Source organism: Diceros bicornis, chromosome 1 (assembly GCF_020826845.1).
Source record: "Diceros bicornis minor isolate mBicDic1 chromosome 1, mDicBic1.mat.cur, whole genome shotgun sequence".
NCBI lineage: Eukaryota > Metazoa > Chordata > Mammalia > Perissodactyla > Rhinocerotidae > Diceros > Diceros bicornis.
The window spans coordinates 63,711,485-63,730,933 of NC_080740.1; the positions used below are offsets into that span (position 1 = coordinate 63,711,485).

Sequence of the window (19,449 nt, forward strand, 5' to 3'; positions counted from 1 at the left end):
GAAGGAAGACAAAGTAGCTAAGTAGTTAAGAACCTGGGAAATCAGACGTGGCGCTTGGCACACAGTAGGCCATCAGGAAATACTTGTGGAATGGATAACGGAACGAGTGAGTGAATGGCTCTGCTCCCAACCATGTTGTCCTGGGCGAATCACTCAACCCTCTGAGCCTCGTTTTCCTCATCTGTAAAAGGGAATAACAGCACCTACTCCATACGGTGTGAGGATACCATGAACTAGCTCTCTAAATTGCCTAGCACATAATAGCAGCTCAAAAAATGGTAGCTATTGTTACGGGGAATGGGGCTTGCAAGTGTTGGCGCCCCGGAAGTGCACTGACTCCCAAGGGCGGTAGGCAGTCCTGAACTGTTACTATTCTAAAAAACACTCAGTAAACTTCCTTAGACTGCCCGGTTGGGGAAAGGGGGAGAGGGGTCAGTCATCTTTTTCAAACGAAGGCAAGAAAGGCTAGCCTGGGGAGGAAGCCACAGGCCTCCTGGATTGGGTAAGCAATTACTTCCCCACCTCCACCCTTGCAGCGGTTGGGAGGTGGGGGTCACTTGGGGCTCATTCTGGCAGCCCCTCACCCTCCCTGGAGCCAGTCTGCGCGCTTGGAGACGCCTCTTCGCTGCGCCGTGGGGCCGGACTCTGGTGGACGGCTCGGGCGTGGGGCCAGGAGCGCCCTGGAAATGGGCAGTTTGGCGGCAGCCGGGCCGACAAGGAGTGTGTGTGTGTGTGTGTGTGTGTGTGTGTGTGTGTGTGTGAGATGGGGGGTTGGAGTAGGGTCAGCTTCCTGGCCCTGCTCAGCCCGGGGCTGCCCTTCGATCTGGGCAGTGCGAGTTGGGACAGGACGGAGAGGTTTGAGACTTTGGAGGGAAAAAGTCCACGAAGAAGAAAAATCCGCAAAGTCTGCCGCGTTGGAGCCAGGTGGGGCGGGGCGGACCGAGAGAGGCCAGGCCGGGCCGGGGTATAAATGCTGTGGCGGGGGCGGCCGTGGCGGGCGCCAAGAGGCGCGTGGAGAGCTGCTGCCTGGCCTCGCCTCCTGGGCCGCCCCTGCGAGTCCCGGGCTTGTGAGCACGCCTGCGCGCGCCCGGGCCCTTCCTGGCAGGCTGCTTGTAAGATGAGTGAAGAAGCAGGTGGGGGAGAGGGGAGGCAGCGAGCGAGAGGGCGAGGGGAGCGCGGGCGCTGAGCGGCGCTCACTTGGAGCGCGGCGAGCGAGCGAGACGAGCCTAATCCATGTCCCTCGCTGCCTCCCTGCCAGGCGCGCGAAGATGATGGCCATGAACACCAAGCAGCCTTTCGGCATGCACCCGGTGCTTCAAGAACCCAAATTCTCCAGCCTGCACTCCGGCTCCGAGGCCATGCGCCGAGTCTGTCTCCCAGCCCCGCAGGTACGTAGTGGAGCATAATTACCGCTCTAAGGCACATTTTTTGACAGGCACTTGCTTCATGTTTTTTTCATGTCGCCCAGAACAATCGCCGCTGTCTGAACCCCTCTCCTTGTCTCCCTCGCGCTCTCTCTCGGCGCCCTCTCTCTCTCATTCATGTCTCTGATCCACACGTCTGTTCCAGCAGAGCCTCTGTCTCCGTATTAATTTTTATGACCTGGGCTTTGAGGAGAGGCATCTCAGTTGCTTGAAAATGTGTTTTAATCCTGAGTTGACAGTATTCCCCACTGACCGTACTGTGCTCCTTCTCGCTTGCAGCTGCAGGGTAATATATTTGGAGGCTTTGATGAGAGCCTGCTGGCACGCGCCGAAGCTCTGGCGGCGGTGGATATCGTCTCCCACAGCAAGAACCATCCGTTCAAGCCCGACGCCACCTACCATACCATGAGCAGTGTGCCCTGCACGTCCACTTCGTCCACCGTGCCCATCTCCCACCCGGCGGCGCTCACCTCGCACCCGCACCACGCGGTACACCAGGGCCTCGAGGGCGACCTGCTAGAGCACATCTCGCCCACGCTGAGCGTGAGCGGCTTGGGTGCCCCTGAGCACTCAGTGATGCCGGCGCAGATCCACCCGCACCATCTGGGCGCCATGGGCCACCTGCACCAGGCCATGGGCATGAGTCACCCACACGCCGTGGCGCCTCACAGCGCCATGCCCGCATGCCTCAGCGACGTGGAGTCGGACCCGCGAGAGCTCGAGGCCTTCGCTGAGCGCTTCAAGCAGCGGCGCATCAAGCTGGGAGTGACCCAGGCGGACGTGGGTGCGGCTCTAGCCAACCTCAAGATCCCTGGCGTAGGCTCACTCAGCCAGAGCACCATCTGCAGGTTCGAGTCTCTCACTCTCTCGCACAACAATATGATCGCGCTCAAGCCGGTGCTCCAGGCCTGGCTGGAGGAAGCCGAGGCAGCCTACCGAGAGAAAAACAGCAAGCCGGAGCTCTTCAACGGCAGTGAGCGGAAGCGCAAACGCACGTCCATCGCGGCGCCGGAGAAGCGCTCACTCGAGGCCTACTTCGCCATCCAGCCGCGGCCCTCGTCCGAGAAGATTGCGGCCATTGCTGAGAAACTGGACCTTAAAAAGAACGTGGTGAGGGTCTGGTTCTGCAACCAGAGACAGAAACAGAAACGAATGAAGTACTCGGCTGTCCATTGACTGCAGCGGGGCGCAGCGTCCGGGGCCGGGAGAGCTGTGTGCACGTCCCAGGGGTACGGTTATGGGGGACTCCAAGACCGGTTTCCTGGCAGGTCAGGCTCTCTCCCCTGAAGCCACAGACTTTCCCCTTTATCCCACCTGGTTGCCTCCCGGCCTTCTCTTTCTCTTTTTTCTTTTCTATTCCCACCAGAAAAGTTTGGGCGCTAAGAAAAAATTCACGACGGGCAGGCCTGGAGGGACTCGTGCTGTCCGTGGTGCTGAAAATCGCCCTCGCGCGCCGGACTGCGAGACCTCGAGGCAGGAGCCCAAACGCGGGGGATAGTGAATTAGCCGCACGACTCTGGGGTGAAGGCGCCACTTTGCTAAGAGCAATTAGGCAAGGGGCGAAGGGTTGGGAAGGAAGTGATAAATAATAATACAAAGTCTAACTGGGGCACAAACATGTACTGGAGATTTATTTAGAGTATATAAAATACGTGTATGTTTCCAAAGGATAGCCTTATACTCCCTTCCCCTCCTAAATTTTATGCACCTCATCCTTTGGTCTGCTGTAAGTTTTCTAAGGTAGCATGGATTAGGTTCAGGGAAAGTGTGCGGGGAGTTGCGGACTCCGAGCTATTCTCCGCGGTAAGTCGGGCTTCAGAAAAGGTGGGCTCAATTTGGCTACTGAAAATGCTGGGGTCGCTTAGCTGTTTGCAAGCAGCAGCCGGCACCCGCTCTGGCCCATCCTCCACATCTGCTGGCGTTTGAGGGGTAATTACCGCCTGCTGGAGAGCGGGGGATTGGTACCATCCGGACGGACTGAGGACTATCTGACCCCAGCTCGCTGCTCCAGCCAGACTCCCAGCGCAGCGTAGAGGCGGCTGCTCGAAAATAATGGTAACTTCTCCGAATCATATGCAAGTCCTTCCAACACGTCTAACCTCGTTGCGCTTTTATTATTGTTGTTGTTAGCATTGTTACTTCCTATTATTTATTTAACTCTGCTTCTTTCCATCCCCCTAGATGGGTGTCTCTCGGTTGAGGTTCACTTATAGTCTTGGGCGGAAAGAGGGGCCAGATCGCCCCATCACGTTTTATCTTTCGTTGCTTCATGTAATTTGCGTGTTGCTGTGTGACCTTTGGTTTAGTTCTCCGAATAGATACAAATAAAATATTGTTTTCTTTTCTCTTTACCCCTTGAATTAACTTATAAAATAAATGCTTTATTTTTCAACCCGAATCGCAGTGCTTTTCTTTCTCAGAGGCTAAGGAGTACTAGTCTGGGAAAGGATTGAAAAGTGAGAAGCCAGAAGGGCTGGGCTGTCACTTCTGGCAGGCCAGTCTCCAGCCATCTTCTGTCTTTTCTTCTCTTCCCCAGCCGCCTCCCCCTCTCACTCAGATCTCCTCCAGGGAGATCCTGCCGCTGGTCTCCCGACCACAGGGTTTCAAGGCAGTTCCCTCCACACGTCCCCGCATGCGAATTTATCAGCCTCTGATCCTCAACTTGACTCAGACCGCAAACTTTGAAGCCTGACTGATGGGAGTAGGAGCCCCCAATGCCTCCACTCATTGGCTGAACGATACTGAAGCCAGTTTCTTAACTTCTCCGAGCCTCCACAGCTTGTCTGCAGGATGGAGATGCTAATACCTCCTTCACAAGGTTACCGTCGGGACTCAGATTGTTTATTTAAGGCGCCTGGTAGGGCTTGGGGGCTTAACAGGAAACATTTAAAAAGATTCAAACGGCTAGACAGGAAGTGAGGGGATGGATGCAAAGAGGGAGGAAAGTACTCTTAGCTGGGACAGAGTCTGCTGGGGTCCCTTGGGGTGTCTTCAGAAATTCATTTGCAATTGTCACCAAAGGGTCTACCTCGGCTTCTCCGTGGAGCCTGCATGAGATGTCTGCTGTGAAGATCCTAGCGCAGTGCCCTGTACACAGTAGATGCTCAACAGATACCAGCTCCCTTCTCTCTCTTCCACGCCCTCTAAAAGGAGGAAGAAACCTTTTTATTTGTGAGCCGCAGAAACACCTTCATGATTTAAAAATTAATGCTCCAAGTCCAGGAGTCGTCTGCACATTTCTCCACTGTGTCTTCAAAGAGTTCTGGGTCATCAGATCTCTGGCCCTAAATTCCAAGCAGAGCGGGTCTCCCCTCCGCGCAGCGCGCCCCCTTACTGCAAAAGCAAACCCGGGGATCGCCCGCAGCCCCCGGGCCTCAGCCCCTCTGGCCCGCCTTGCGCAACAGCCCCAGCGATTCCGCCACCTCCCTCTCCATCGCGCGTCCTTTAATAATAAATGCCCTTATGCCATTACATTATATTGTGGGTTTTGAAAATTTAAAATACGGCTGATGCAATATTAATTGCCTATAGTGGTATAAAACACAGGGCCGGAGCCCAGCTGGGCTGCAGAGGAGGCGGTCGCGAGCGTCCCGCGCCGAAGCGAAGCGCTCCAGACAGACGCGCCTTTGCGGGCTGCGCGATTTCCTGCAGGTAAGAGCCTTCGGCTTTTCTGGCCCGGGAAAGAACCCGATATCCGCCTCCATCTCCTTTTCGAAAAGTTGCCTGCTGTTATGTATTTAGTTTTTTTTTTAAATTAATAACCTCAAAAGTTTGGGAGACTTTTTTGGAGAGGGCGAGATGAACCACCTGAGCGCAAGATCTGCGCCAGAACCGCTGAGCTAGGTTATGAGTCGGACCTGTGCCTCTGCGCCTGGCCCGCCTCAGGCACCCGGGACAGCATGCGCGCAAGAGTGTTTTGACTAATTTCTACCTGCGGGTGGGAGCTGCGGCCCGGTCCGTCACGCGCTCCACCCTCTCCCACCCCTTGAATGCGCCCGGCCGGCGCCGCCACCTCCTTTCTCCTTGGGCTCTCTCAGGAAGCAACGGGAGCTGTGGTTTCTCCGGAATTGTGCAGTCGCCTTTGCCACCTGTCTGGCGGAGGCACAGACCTCTTGAGGGTGGGGATTGGGTGGGTACCAGCCGGTTTGGGGTTCACACACGCCTGGTTTGCATCCTGGTGGGCTATTTCCTAACCATGTGACCTTGGTCAAGTCACACTGCCTCTCTAAGCCTCTGCTGATGGCTGTAAAACCTCACAAAAATTATTTTTGAGTAACTGAAAAGCACCCTGGTGCGGATTTGCCTTTCTCAAATCCTGCCAGCTTGCAACATTCACTGTCCAAGGCCCAGCTGGGAGTTAACTTGAAACTGTACCAAGAGAAGGTGAGGTCAATGTTCAGGGCTGTTTGTATGAAAAACTGCAGTAGATGTCTCAAGGTGGGACTTTGAGAGTCACTTGTAGACCAGGGGGAAGGCTTCTAGGCACCTGCTGGCTAGAACCAGGGCTTGACCCGGAATGAGCCAGGCATACCCAAGCCAGCATGGCTGAAGCCTTGGCAGGCAGAGCTTGGAGGCAGGAATCCTGCCTTTCCTGAGTCTGAGCTGTGTGACTTCTGGCCAGGAGCTTCATCTCTCTGTGCCTAGGGTAGTGTCAGTTTTGTTCACTGTTTCATGTTCAGCTCCCAGCTCATGGTTTGGCCCAGAGTGGCAGACAATGATTTCTGTTGAATGAATGAATGAGGTTTTTGTTTTGTAACATGAAAGGACCCCTTCCAGCCCAATCCTCTCTGGATTCTAGGGACTGTAGAGAAGAACAGAGACCATCGAGAACAGACAAGTCTCGCTGGGGGTGGGGTCAGTGTCTAGTTGTGGTCTGCATCTCAAGCTTCCATTCAAAGGCAGCCAGTTTCCTTGCTGTTTAAATTAGTAGAGCCCTTGCCTCACTCTGTGCTAACCATGGGTACAGAGGGGGTGCTCTGTGACATGGGCCCTTGGAAGCTAGAGGAGAAATAGGCAGGAGGCTCGGGGGTGACCTCTGCCCTGCTGAGGGTGCCTGACCTTCTCTTGCCACTGCATTGGAGATGGAGTTTTTTTTTTACTTTCTGCTGAGATGGAAACAGCTCCGGGTCTGGAGTGGACAGACGGGGGATGAAATACCTACTCCACCATCTCTTACTTGAGTAAGTGACTTCATGGCTCTGAGCCTCGGTGCCCTCATCTGAAAAACTGGAACAAAGACTGCCTTTCAAGATTACTCTGATGATTAAATGAAATCACCTAAGCCCAGGGCCTGACACATAGTAGGCATTAATAGATATTTAGTCTCTTTAAAACATTATTTACACTCAGAAAAGTGAGCGATAGTGTTGCAGGGTCAAATTCAGGGCTCCCAGTCAGGTGGGATCAACATCTTCCCTCTGTGAGCAACGGTCTGTTCATCTATAAAATGAGGGTGGTAGCAGTGTCCACCAGCTCGCAACGTGGTTGTCAGGGGCAAGCAGGAAAGAGGAAAAGAAATCTCTTTGCACACTCTGCGTCCCAGCTATGGAAGGGACGATGAATTCGCTCTCCAGGAGTCCACGGTGCAAATACATAGTTCCCTCTGAGAAGCTTGACCCCAATAGATGGCTCGTCGAACTTGACCCTTCCTCCCTTGCAGAATCCTGGCATGCATCAAGCTTCTGTGACTTTTCGAGACTCAGCGCGGAGCTCCCTCCCGAGGAACGGGGCTCCAGCGGGCAGAGGAGGCGCGGGGGATGGGCTCTCTGGCTCGTTCTCCCCCTCCCAGCTTCCACCTTTGGGACCCCGCTCCGGAATGCGTCAGTAAAAGCCCCTCTTTTTACTGAAGGGAGAGGGGCGGAGGGACTTAGCTGGCTCCTTCCACCTAAAATTGCTCTTTTCCCCAGTCACGCTGTCATACTGCCCCATTTTGTTTCTTTCTTAGTCCTTCTTACTCCCTGATAGCACCCTGTTTATTTATTGAGCAGTAACTGCGCTCGGCGAGAGCAAGTATCACGTCTGTCCAGTTCCCCTCTGCCGCCCTGAACCCAGGCAGGGCCTCGCACAGAGAGAGCGCTTCACAAATGTTTGTTGGATAAATGAGTAATGATACAAACATGTACTGAGGGCTTCCTGTATGTCAGGTACCGTACCAGGCACTTTATGTGCGTTAATTTATTAATCCTTAAACAACACCATGGGCAGGTGCCATTTTAAACCCCATTTTACAGATGAGAACTTGGAGGCACAGAGTGTTTATGCAACTTGCCCAGAGCAAGTGGTGAACACAGCATTTTGGTGGAGATCTGGCAAAAACTCGGTTTCTTCACTTCACCCGTCCCCAGGTGAGACCTAACCCTGGCAGGGGGCAGGGAAGGGGGGCCCCTGGGGTGGGGGCAGAACAGGAGCATCAGATTTGGCTGGAGATGCCGCGCGAGCGGAGGAGGGGGTGGCAGCCCAGGGTGCCCGCTGTCCTCGCTGGGTTTCGGGCCCTCCACCCGCGCTCCGTCTCTATGAGTCTCTCCACCCGCGATCGGTCGCCGTGGGTCTCTCCGCCCGCGCTCCGCGCTGCCTCTCACCTCTGGTCCCTATCTGTGTGCGTCTGTTTTTACTTGTCTCCCAAGAACCCGCTCTTAGCTTCCCTCCAGCCTCGCAGGCGCGAAGCTCTGACCCCAAAGTGCAGGACCGAGGCGGGCCGAGTCCCCGGGGCGCGCAGAAAGCGCCCTCCGCTCTTGCTCTCTTCCGCGGAGCCGCGGGAGCCCCCGCGGTAACGCCGCCCCGGCGGCCAGACGGAGCCGGCGAGGACCCCGGCGGACGAATTAGTCGCCCCTTCGATCGCTCTTTTCCGATCGGGTGAGGTTTCCCTCCGCCCCCGACGGCGCTTCCGCACCGCCGGGCTCCCGGGGCTCCCCCGCGGGGTCAGGGTTCGCCCGGCTCCTCCCGGCGCCTCCGGAGGGGGCTTCCCCTCTGCTGCGTTCCGGCCTGAGGAGCCCCCTGGATTTTGGGAGGAGCGTCTCGGAGAGAAGGATGGACGGCCAGGCCCAGGCTCTTTCTGGGAGTCGTCTCCACCCGGTGTTTCCTGTCCCCAAAGGGCGGAGTACTTGTCTCCATAAAACGTCAGTTCTCTGTCCCCTCCCTCAGCTCAGCCCTGCCCAGCCCCGCACTGGAGGCAAACTGGTACCAAACTGCACTCTCTCTTTTGAGTTTTAGCTTTAGTTTTAAGATTTCACACACACACACAAAATCCTAGTGTTCATCCTGGGAAAATCAGAATTTTGTGGGACTTCTTTATACATAGTTAGGATTTAATATTGTTTTTACTTTGAATTACATAGGGAGAGAGAACCACCATAATTTCCAGAGGTCTCTGGCTGAATCCCATTCCCAATCCCAATATCTCTTTCCTCTACTCACAACTCCCCAGCACCCCCCCCCACACACACACATACACACACACACACACCAGCCCAACTCCAAAACATCCTGGCCTGCCTCAGAGCCCCTCAATGCCTGGGGCTTTGCTAGGCGGCTCACCTCTTGGCAGATATAGTTAATGTCCAGCCCTCATAAATCAAGACCATAAAAAGCTTACTTTCATATGCACTCAATTTCTACCAAACCTAAACTAATTGCATAAATTCCTTTAGGCCACTCAAAGCTGCTCTCTGGGTTGGGATCTGATCAATTAGTCATTAGGCACTCCATTAGCTGGGGCTTAAGCTGCCTCATATAAATGTCTCCTGTCAATTTGCTTGTAATTGAATGAATAAAAAACGGTACGATTATTAGCACAGAGGATCAGAATGAGGTGGGGTCAATTTTATTCAAATATTTAAAAAATGTCTTAATCTAATAATAATAATAACAACAATAACAATAATTAGAAGGCATTTAGACACCAGCCACTCCAAGAGTCTTCTTGTCCATGCTAAGGAAATCTCTAGCCTAAGACACAGCAACCTGAGTGTGTATCTACGCTCTGCCGCCTTGGGAAACCAGGCTCATCCATCCTCCGGGCCTCAGCTTCTTTACCTGTAAAATGAGTTGGTCAGAGGTGATTTTCTTTTCTTTTTTAAAATTAGTCTTATATTTTGTCAAGTAATTCATGCATATAGTTAAAAATTGAATACAGAACGGCGATTTGACCAAGCCCCACTCTCAGCTACTTTTGACTGTTTCTTTTCGAAGTTAATTACATGTCTAAATAATATATTTTTGACACTGTTTCTCTCTTTTTAAAGTTCAAGGTTTATTTCCTAATATTTTGATTAAATAATACAGTGATTCAAATTCAAAAGAACTAGCAGATTTACAGTGAAAAATCTTTCTCCCAGCCTTGACCCAAGTTATCCAGTTCCTTTTGTTGAAGGCAAATAACATTATCAATTTCTTGTGTACACTCCAGAGATATTTTTTTTTTTTAAAGATTTTATTTATTCATTTTTGCCCCCCAAAGCCCCAGTAGATAGTTGAATGTCATAGGTTCACATCCTTCTAGTTGCTGTACGTGGGACTCGGCCTCGGGTTGGACGGAGAAGTGGTGCCTCGGGGCGCGCCCGGGATCCGAACCCGGGCCGCCAGCATCAGAGCGCGCGCACTTAACCGCCAAGCCACGGAGCCGGCCTCCAGAGATATTTTTTGACTGCCATTTCTTGATTTGTCATTTTTAGTCGTTGTGCATTAACTTCTTGCTATGGTATCAGAGAACTGGAGATATAATGATCTCGAATAATCTTCCCACACCAAGAATTCTAGGAAGCTTTATATAAAATCAGTAATTTAAAAATAGGAACTGAATGGGCAATTGAAAATTCTGATTCTTTTTTTTTTTGACCAAAAATTAATTTGGAGGCACAGACACCATAATGTATAAAAACTGCCTGCTCACAAACATGAAGTATTTATCGCTTGATTTGAGTTCTATTTCACCTTCTTCCAAATAGAATGTAAGGCAGCCATCTGTTATTACTATGGAATTAGACACTATATGTGTAATAGAGGTATCTTTATCTATTGGATACTTTAGTTCATACAGCACTTGGTTTTGTTAGATTCTGTTAAAAATTTATTTTCACTTCTTTACCTCCTCCAAGTGAGCCCTCTTCTCCAATGAGATGAGTTTTTCTTGGTGTACACAGGTATGATGGGACTGGGGGGGGACATTGATGACATCATTTAGTGATCCACCTAGGATTGGGGTGAGCACCAGACTGCAGACATTTCATCTACGCTCTCACATGTGAGGGAGGAAGAGCCTCAGAATATACATTCTATCTCTGACAGAAGTTCAAGGTGGTGATCCTGATTGACTGCTGGGAGATGTGTTAGGAGCCGTTGTTCCAGGGGTGGGATTTATTTGTATTGACCCCTTCGTACTTTCTCAATGAAGTCCTCTTGTAGTGCAAAGCATGAATTGGAAGAGAGTTAACTGGGAGAATTGGAATCATCTCTGGTCAGCATACTGAGCACAGGCCACATGGGGCAGTGGGAAGGAACCTGGAATGTGCACAAAGAGATCTGAGTTCCAGGCCTTACTCTGTGACCTTGGCAACTCTATTCACTTCTCAGTGCCTCAGTTTCCCCAACTCTAACTCGAGGATATTGAACTAGATAGTCTAATTTTGATGAGGATTCATGGACTCCCTTGAAAATCTGAGGCAAACTGTTTTCTTAACTCAGAAAAATGCCTATCTGTGCCCCCAAAAGTTATGCTAACTTCTTGAAGTTCAGCCATGGACCCCTAGGTTCAACCCACGAGTTTATGAGTCTCAGGTTAAGACCCCCCGGACTAGGTAATCTAAGGTATTCTTGATGTGATTATCTGAATTTATGGTTAAATACCCATAAGCACTAAAACCAGTTTAGCAAACTGGGAAGACCTCTACTGAAGGCAAAAATAAAGCATCGGTTAGACTATGAGCCAGTTGTCTATAAAGACTGCAAATGGCTTTGGCAAAATTATTTTTCGGATCAATAGTCTCCCAAGAGACAGTGTGGTGGAGTGAAAAAGCACTAGGGGTCAAAATCTAGTTGTTATTTTTTTTTAAACAGTCTTCCAATAACCAAAATTGAGATTTTTGAGCTGCAGACTTCCCTGCTCTGGCCTCTCTTTCCCTATTGGTACAATAAAAGGGTTGGACCAGCTGACTTCTGAAGCTGCCGGCTGTGACATTAGGTGAGCTTATGTGTATAGGCACTGGCATGTCTTGCGTATGAGATTTATTTTGCCTTATTTTATTTTTCCATTTTGTTTTCAAAAAGGATAGTTGTACACTCAAAGTAGGGCTGGAAGAAGGGGCTACGAATTGTGGTGTCTCCTGGGTTCCCAGCAGTGAAGCTTCTGAAACCGTGTGTCAGAAACACAACTCCCACCTCCTATTGAAAAAATAAAAACACCAATGGTCTGTAAGTTTAAAAATTAAAGACAGAGTGGGTGTAGGAGGCAGGAAGAAATTAAAACATTTTGTTAATCCTGGCTCAGGCAAGACAGTTCATCAGCAGGCCTGGGGAGACCCAGCCCAATGGGGAGCAGAGGGACTAGGGGTCATTGTGGGCTGGGCAGGGTAGCACCAGGCAGCCCAGCTGATCCCAGGTCGGGCTGGAATCCAGATAAGAAAATGCTGAACAGGGCTCCTGTTCTCTGCTCCTAGATCTTCATTTTTCTACCCTTCTGACTTGGGTTAATGCTTGCAGCTGTGATGTGTGTGGCCCATAGGGACGTAGCCTAGTTTGACAGTAAAATTCTGGTGCAACCTCTTTTTTTTAGGGCAAAAATGAGACCTGAAGGCAATCTGGTAAACATATGGTAAATAACAGTAAAACCAGCAACACCTTTACTGATCACTTTAGAATACAGTCATGCGTTGCTTAACGACGGGGACACTTTCTGAGAAATGTGTCGTTAGGTGATTTTGTCATTGTGTGAGCATCATAGAGCGCACTCACACAAACCTAGATGGTATAGCCTACTACACACTTAGGCTATATGGTACTAATCTTATGGGACCACTCGTATATGCGGTCTGTCATTGACCAAAATGTCATTATGCGGCACATGACTGTAATAGGTATTTAGCACATCTTTAAAATTGAGTTTATGAATTAGCCATTCTGGCTTATTATCCTTCTGATCACACCCCTTCCCCCTAAAAGTGAAGGGAGGAAAGGAGGAAATTTTAAGGTACAGAGGTTCCTATATTCAAAATGCTGCCCCTCCTAAGATGTTTTACAAACCTAGTAACATGAAGTATATGTGTTAGAATCCGTATTTTATAAGTGTGGTATTCCAAATGTTAAACAACTTGTCCAAGGTCACACAACTAATAAATGATAGAACCTAGGAGGTAAACCCAGGATGGTCTGCCGCTAGAGCTGTACTCTTTGCACTGTGCCACGCTTGCTCCTGTAGAAGAAAATGGACTTATGTTTTTAGGGTGAATCTGAAGGACTCTTATGAGAAAGAGCCCTACTCTTGTTCTGTGGGTCCCTGAGGGGTACAACTAGATGGGAAATGAAAGTCACAGAGAGAAAACATTGAGTTCCATACAAAGAAGAAGGCTCCGGCAGTCAACATGGTCCAAGGAGTGGACCGTGCTATGACTTCCTGTCTTGGAGGATCCAAGGAGAGATTTTAGTGAGTGATGCTGGGGAGGATTTCAGCATCAGATATGTGGTTGAACGAGATGCCATCTCATTGCAACTTGAGAGCTGGGGCTTCTGTAGATGATTGTTCATTCCAGTGAAAAATATGAAGGAACTATCTCATCCTCAAAATTGACAACTTCCTTAAAGGAGCATGGAAAATAAAGATTATTTTAATATTTTTATTCTTTGCATTTGCTTTTTGGAATACCAAGATATATACTTGAAACCTATAATAATAAAAACGTTAGGCTCTGCTCTTTTATCAACTCAGTCTATTAGAAGAGCTCAACAACACTTTGCTCTCTGTAGAGTTAGCGCAGGGGGTACTAGATACTTCAGGGGAGAATGGGAACATCACTGGTTGCTGTTATTTAAAAATGGTTTTGTAGGGGCTGGCCCAGTGGCGCAGTGGCTAAGTTCACGCGTTCTGCTACAGGGGTTCACCAGTTCAGATCCTGGGTGTGGACCTAGTCACCGCTCACCAAGCCATGCTGAGGCAGCGTCCCACATAGAAGAGCTACCACTCTATAACTGTGATACCCAACTATGTACTGGGGCTTTGGGGAGAAAAAAGAAAAAAAAAAGGGAAGATTGGCAAAAGATGTTAGTGCAAGGCCAATCTTCCTAAAAAAGAAAATAAAATGGTTTTGTAGAGTAGGGACTAGACTGGGGGCCCTGCTTGCTTTTTGTCTACTGGCACGGCCTTATCTTCTCTCCCATCTTTTCTTCCCTAAAAAAGAAAAGCCTCCCTTCCTTTGTTCCTTCAGTTCTTTCCCTCCTGGTCTCCTTTTTCTTGATCACAGTGTCAAAGTACTTGGGAGGACTGGTTACTGTCTTTAAGTTTTTCACTTGGACCCTTGAGTGTTCCAGAGGCAACAGGCTATACAGACCCCTCGAAGCCAGGACTCAGTTACCAAAAGGCAGACTAACCATGTACTTTGGGTACTTGAAAAGCAAAGACACCCCAAAATAAGAAGAGATGTTTTGGAAGGCTTCAGTATTTGATATTTAAAAAAGCATTCTAGTAGTCAAGTTCAGAATTGTGCTGGACTTCCTCCTATGTGTTTTATGAGATAGTGTTTTAAATTTCATACAGAGGAAGGGGTAATATAAGGTATTCAGTGTTTAAAGCCTCTAAAGATCTTCATTTGACCCAACAGAAAATAAATACAATTATAAAAATGATTATGAATACTCTGCACTGTGCTTTTTTTTTTCCATTCTCCATCACAGATTGACCAAAGAACTAAAGAGAAGTGGGGTCTCTTCTGATTTCTGTGTAGATGCCTGGCTTCATCAGAAATAGCTGAGGTCTGGAAATATGATGAGTTAATTTAATAATATTTGTGGGCCGGCCCCGTGGCTTAGCGGTTAAGTGCGCATGCTCTGCTGCTGGCGGCCCGGGTTCAGATCCCGGGCGCACACTGACGCACCGCTTCTCCGGCCATGCTGAGGCCGTGTCCCACATACAGCAACTAGAAGGATGTGCGACTATGGCATACAACTATCTACTGGGGCTTTGGGGAAAAAAAAGGAGGAGGATTGGCAATGGGTGTTGGCTCAGAGCCGGCCTTCCTCAGCAAAAAAGAGGAGGGTTCAGCAGGATGTTAGCTCAGGGCTGATCTTCCTCACACACACACAAAATAATAATAATAATAATATTTGTTATGTTATTACTCTGTGACAGGCCCTGCTCAAGGTGCTGGGGACACAGCAGAGAGCTTGGAACTCAGCCCCTGCCCCCGTGGAGCTTATACTCACACTGGGGACTAGTGATAGCTTGTTCCTGGGACTCAGGACCAATTTTGTTAGGTGCTGACCGAGTAAGCCTGACCTTACCTGTCTGTAGTGTTTGGGAACCAGTCCCAAGCTTTCTGAGTATCTCTGCTAGCATGCTATATAACCTATGAATGCTGTTCTCGCCCCACCCCCGCCGAGAGAAAAGTCATGGAAGCTAAAAAGAAGAGACAGATAAATAACCTCCAAAGCCCTGTGATTTCGCTCACCATCAGTTGGCACCAAGTTATGGAACTTGACTATGATTTTTAAAAAAAAAGTGACAGGAAGAAGTAACAGTCAACTGAAGAGGAAGGTGTGCATTCCTGGCAACCACGCTAAATCACTAACTGATGGAGCCACTCCCTCTATCTCCCCGTTGACCACCTATTGATCCAGCTTGCACATGGCCCTTCTCTTTGTCCATGACGTGTTGAGATGGACACATCCTCTCCAGAACAGACCAACTGCTGACCTGTATGTAGCTGGTCTCTTCAGCTCATCTTAAACTCATCTTAAATGGTTTCCTAGGGTGGGGGAGTAAGAGAAGAGCTGCTTCCTTTCTGAGGGGAACACTTGTGTCTGAGAATGTTAGATAGTTAGGAACTAGGTGATGCTTATGTTATTCCCAAGAGTGAGAGCAGGATTTTTTTTTTTTTTTTGGTGAGGAAGATTAATCCTGAGCTAACATCCGTTGCCAGTCCTCCTCTTTTTCTTCTGAGGAAGATTGGCCTTGGACTAACATCCTTGCCCATCTTCTTCTGCTTTATTTGTGGGAGGCCTGCCACAGCATGGCTTGATAAGGGGTGAGCAGGTCTGTGCCCGGGATCCAAACCCGTAAACCCTGGGCCCTCGAAGTGAAGCGTGTGAACTTAACCACTATGCCACCAGGCTGGCCCCTCTTTTCTTTTTAATTTATTTTTAAAATCAAAGTTATAATGTGTCCATAGTTTAAAGAGTCAAATAGTCTAACAAGGCTTGGTATGGAAAAGAACTATCCTCCTGTCCTCCTCCCCACATACCCTGATTCCCCAGATGATCACTTTCAACCCTTTCAGCTGATTTTTTTGCTGTTTTCCTCACTATCTCTACATATCATGTTTGTATTGGTACCTCTTGTTTGTTTCGTTCCCTGTAATGAGATGAGGATTTAGCTCTCTCTCATTCCCTACCCCAATTCCCACCCCCTCACCATTCCAATATAGTTAAATCTTAATTTTGGTTAGGTCAATATTCATTGTTCATATGTTTTATTCTCAAACATTTACTGCTGAGCCATGTAAGGTACCATAGTTACTTTTCCTTTCCTGCATAATATTTTATTTTTCTTGGCATTAATAGTTATTGCTTTTTCCTTTGTTATGTTGATTATTATTGAGCCCCAAACTCTCCTCATTTATGTAAGTCTCCTCTCAAAACTTTCAAGCAGGGGCCGGCCCTGTGGCATAGCGGTTAGGTGCACACACTCCGCTGCTGGCGGCCCGGGCCCAGATCCCAGACGCGCACCGACGCACCGTATGTCAGGCCATGCTGTGGTGGCGTCCCATGTAAAGTGGAGGAAGATGGGCATGGATGTTAGGTCGGGGCCAGTCTTCCTCAGCAAAAAGAGGAGGATTGGTATGGATGTTAGCTCAGGGCTGATCTTCCTCACACACACACACTAAATAAATAAATATTTTTAAAAAATAAATAAGAGCATGGTTAACATTAAAAAAAACAAACAAACAACTTTCAAGCACGCTAAGTGTTCTATCAGTTTAATCTTCTTGAAGAAACCCCTATTGGAGCCTTCTGGCTTGCTTCAGGCTGAACTAGCTGCTCTCTAGGTCTGCTCACAGCTGTCATCCTAGCATCCCCTTTCATCACTATCCTGGGGGGCCCCTTTTGGGTTGAATTCTCTGTTTCTCAGAATCTATTTCTTCTCTTTAGGTTTACACCCCATTTAGGTGGCACACATTCTCCCTGTGAGAGAGTGCAATGGACACAGATTTCTTTGAAAATTATCAGGTCTAAAAATATCTTTATTCTATTCTCTCACTTAAATGGTAATTTGACAATTATAGAATTCTAGGTTGGAATTAGTTTTCCCTAAGCATTTTGAAGAGATTGCTCCATTGCCTTCTAGCATTTGGTGTTACTGTTGAAAAGCTCAAGGCCATTCTCATTCTTGATTTTTGTAGGAAACCCGTGTTCTTGCTCTGGAAGCTTACAGTGTACTTTCTTTTTTATTTATTCTGCTGAGTAGTTTTCAATCTTGAAATTCACAACTCTCATTCTGGGAAATTTCGGGCTGGTTAGATTACCAGAGAAGAATCTCTCAATTTCCTGTTTGGAGGATATATGTCTGGCTGCTCATGTTCAAGGCGCTGAGTGGGGGAAAAGTAATGGAATCTTCAACATTTAGAACATAAATTCTTATTTAATTCCTCTCTTTTCAATATGGTTGAGGTTCCAAATATAATGACTTAAAAAAAAATTTTTTCCAGTGAATAAATTACCAGTATTCTGCTAGGTTTGGGTGAGGCAGTTTCCCACCTGTGCCAAGTGGCAGGGGTAATCTGAGGGCCTAATCTCTTCTTAAATAAACTCTCAACCAAGCCACCTATTTGCAGCCTCATCTTAACTCCCGCTTCCAGAGATGTAGTACTAACACTTCGCAAGTCTTTTAGGGAATCTGCTGTGCATTTCTGTTGCTTCTCAGCTTTTCCCACTGCTGAGTTAGGATTCAGTTTTCTTGACTCCTATTAAATCAATTACCTCTTATCTGTTTGCTTTCCAGTGTACCAATTGTTTCCTTTCTCATTCTCTTTGTCCCTGTAGGCTCGTGCTTTAAATATCCTTTAATGGTCATTTTAAGGTTAGGTTTTGGGAGAGAGTGGAGCTGATGCTGCATCCTGTCTCCTCCTTCAACTGGAGGTCTCAAGAGCAGGGATTCTGAATTAAGGTCTGAGGAGACCCTGGGAGAGGCAGGCAGGTGCTTTAGTGGAGGGAGTCTTTGTACCCCCTGAAACTACATGCAAAATTATGTGTCTTTATTATATATTCCTGCCCTTACTACGTCTTCAGCTTTTATCAAATTCTCAAAGTGATCTGCGACCTCCTCAAAATTTAAGTACCATTTCTCTAGAGGCCAAATATGTGTTACCTTGGGAAGAAGATGCCATAGGCTTGAAGATACTCAAATTTAGGAAAATATTAGGCCAGTTCAAAACTCTTCAACCCTGCTAATAGATGCAGGTTCCAATCACAGGGACAGAACAGTCCTTGAAAACCAATTCATTCCTATTCATTGCACCACATAGCCCGTGGTTCTCTCCTGGGTCCATAGAACCACCACACTATCCCTGAGGAGAGAGTGCTCACATATTTAAAATCATAGGTGGAAAGTAACTGATGAAACTTTTGAGATTAGCTAATTCAGAGTAACAGTAATTCAAATGCCAAAATGGCATGAATGAGAACAAGGAGCCACACCACACACCAGGCGGCAGAGAGTGGTGTGGATTGTGGTGAACCAGAGGGTATGTGCCTGGCCTAAAGCCAGAAGAAGTTACTCAGCATCAGCCAGTGACTGCCATGTGGGGCAATGAGCCCAATGGGAGCAAATCTTCTGATTTTTCAGGAGAAGCTGGAAATCTAGATTTCTAAAATGTGTTGTCTCCTTATCACTCTTTCCTTAAAATAAAAGTAAAGAAAAATCAGGTAGAGCAAACGAAACACATCTACAGGCCAGGTTTAGCTCCCAGACCACCAATTTGTGATTTCAGATCTAATCCAATCTTCTTTTGTATATTGGGAGCGTGTGGCCCAGAATGAGGAAGCTTCCTTGTCAGTGTTTCCAGGGAGGGTTCTAGACTGGCCCTTGGATCCCAGAGGGCAGCCCTGGATCCTTTATATATAGACCAAAGGGTGGAAATTGGTGATGTTGGAGTGGGTGTGTGTGTGTGTGTCTGTGTGTGTGTAAAAGAGAGGTAGAGTGTGGGAGGAAGGAGGAGTGGACTCTGGTGAGGAGATAGGATAAAGAAAGAATGTTAGCTTTGGCCCCAAAAGCTATACTTCTCAGAGTTTTCTGGAAGAGTTATACAAAATTGGGTGGGGGTGGAGGTGGTGAGGGAGGAAAAATATTGAGTAGTTTTAAGATTCTAGAAAGGTTCAGTGCTGTCCAATAAAACTTTCTGCGATTATGGAAATGTTCTGTATCTGCGTTGTCTGGTATGGTAGCCACTAGCTACATATGGCTATTGAGCACTTGAAATGTGGCTAATGTGACTGAGAAACTGAAATTTTAATTTAATTTAATTTAAATTTAAAAGTCACCTGTGGCTAATGGCTACTGAACGGGGCAGTGCAGGTGTGATGTGATTTATAATAAATATATATTTGGTTTTCCTCCCATTTGTGGCACAGAGCTCCTAAAACCCTTGGAATTTCCTAAGTGATGAGAGCATGAAGGTGTCTTTTTTTATGTGAATCAGGTGACTTTTGAAATGCACCTAAGGATGGGGGCTGGTTGCCAGGAGAACCAACCTGTGATTAGAGGGTTGAAACTTTCAGTCCTACCCCCATGTCTGGGGAGGGGAGGGGGGCTAGAGGTTGAATCAATCAC

At 48.2% G+C, this 19,449-nt stretch overlaps 1 protein-coding gene across 1 annotated transcript; it reads left to right on the top strand.

Moving 5' to 3' along the window:
• The first annotated feature begins 1,268 nt into the window (after positions 1 to 1,268).
• POU4F3 (POU class 4 homeobox 3) lies at positions 1,269 to 2,621 on the top strand. The gene is made up of 2 exons (XM_058543338.1): positions 1,269 to 1,388; positions 1,704 to 2,621. Exons 1-2 carry the CDS (start codon positions 1,269 to 1,271, stop codon positions 2,598 to 2,600), a joined length of 1,017 nt encoding a protein of 338 aa, XP_058399321.1. The 3' UTR covers positions 2,601 to 2,621.
• The last annotated feature ends 16,828 nt before the right edge of the window (positions 2,622 to 19,449 follow it).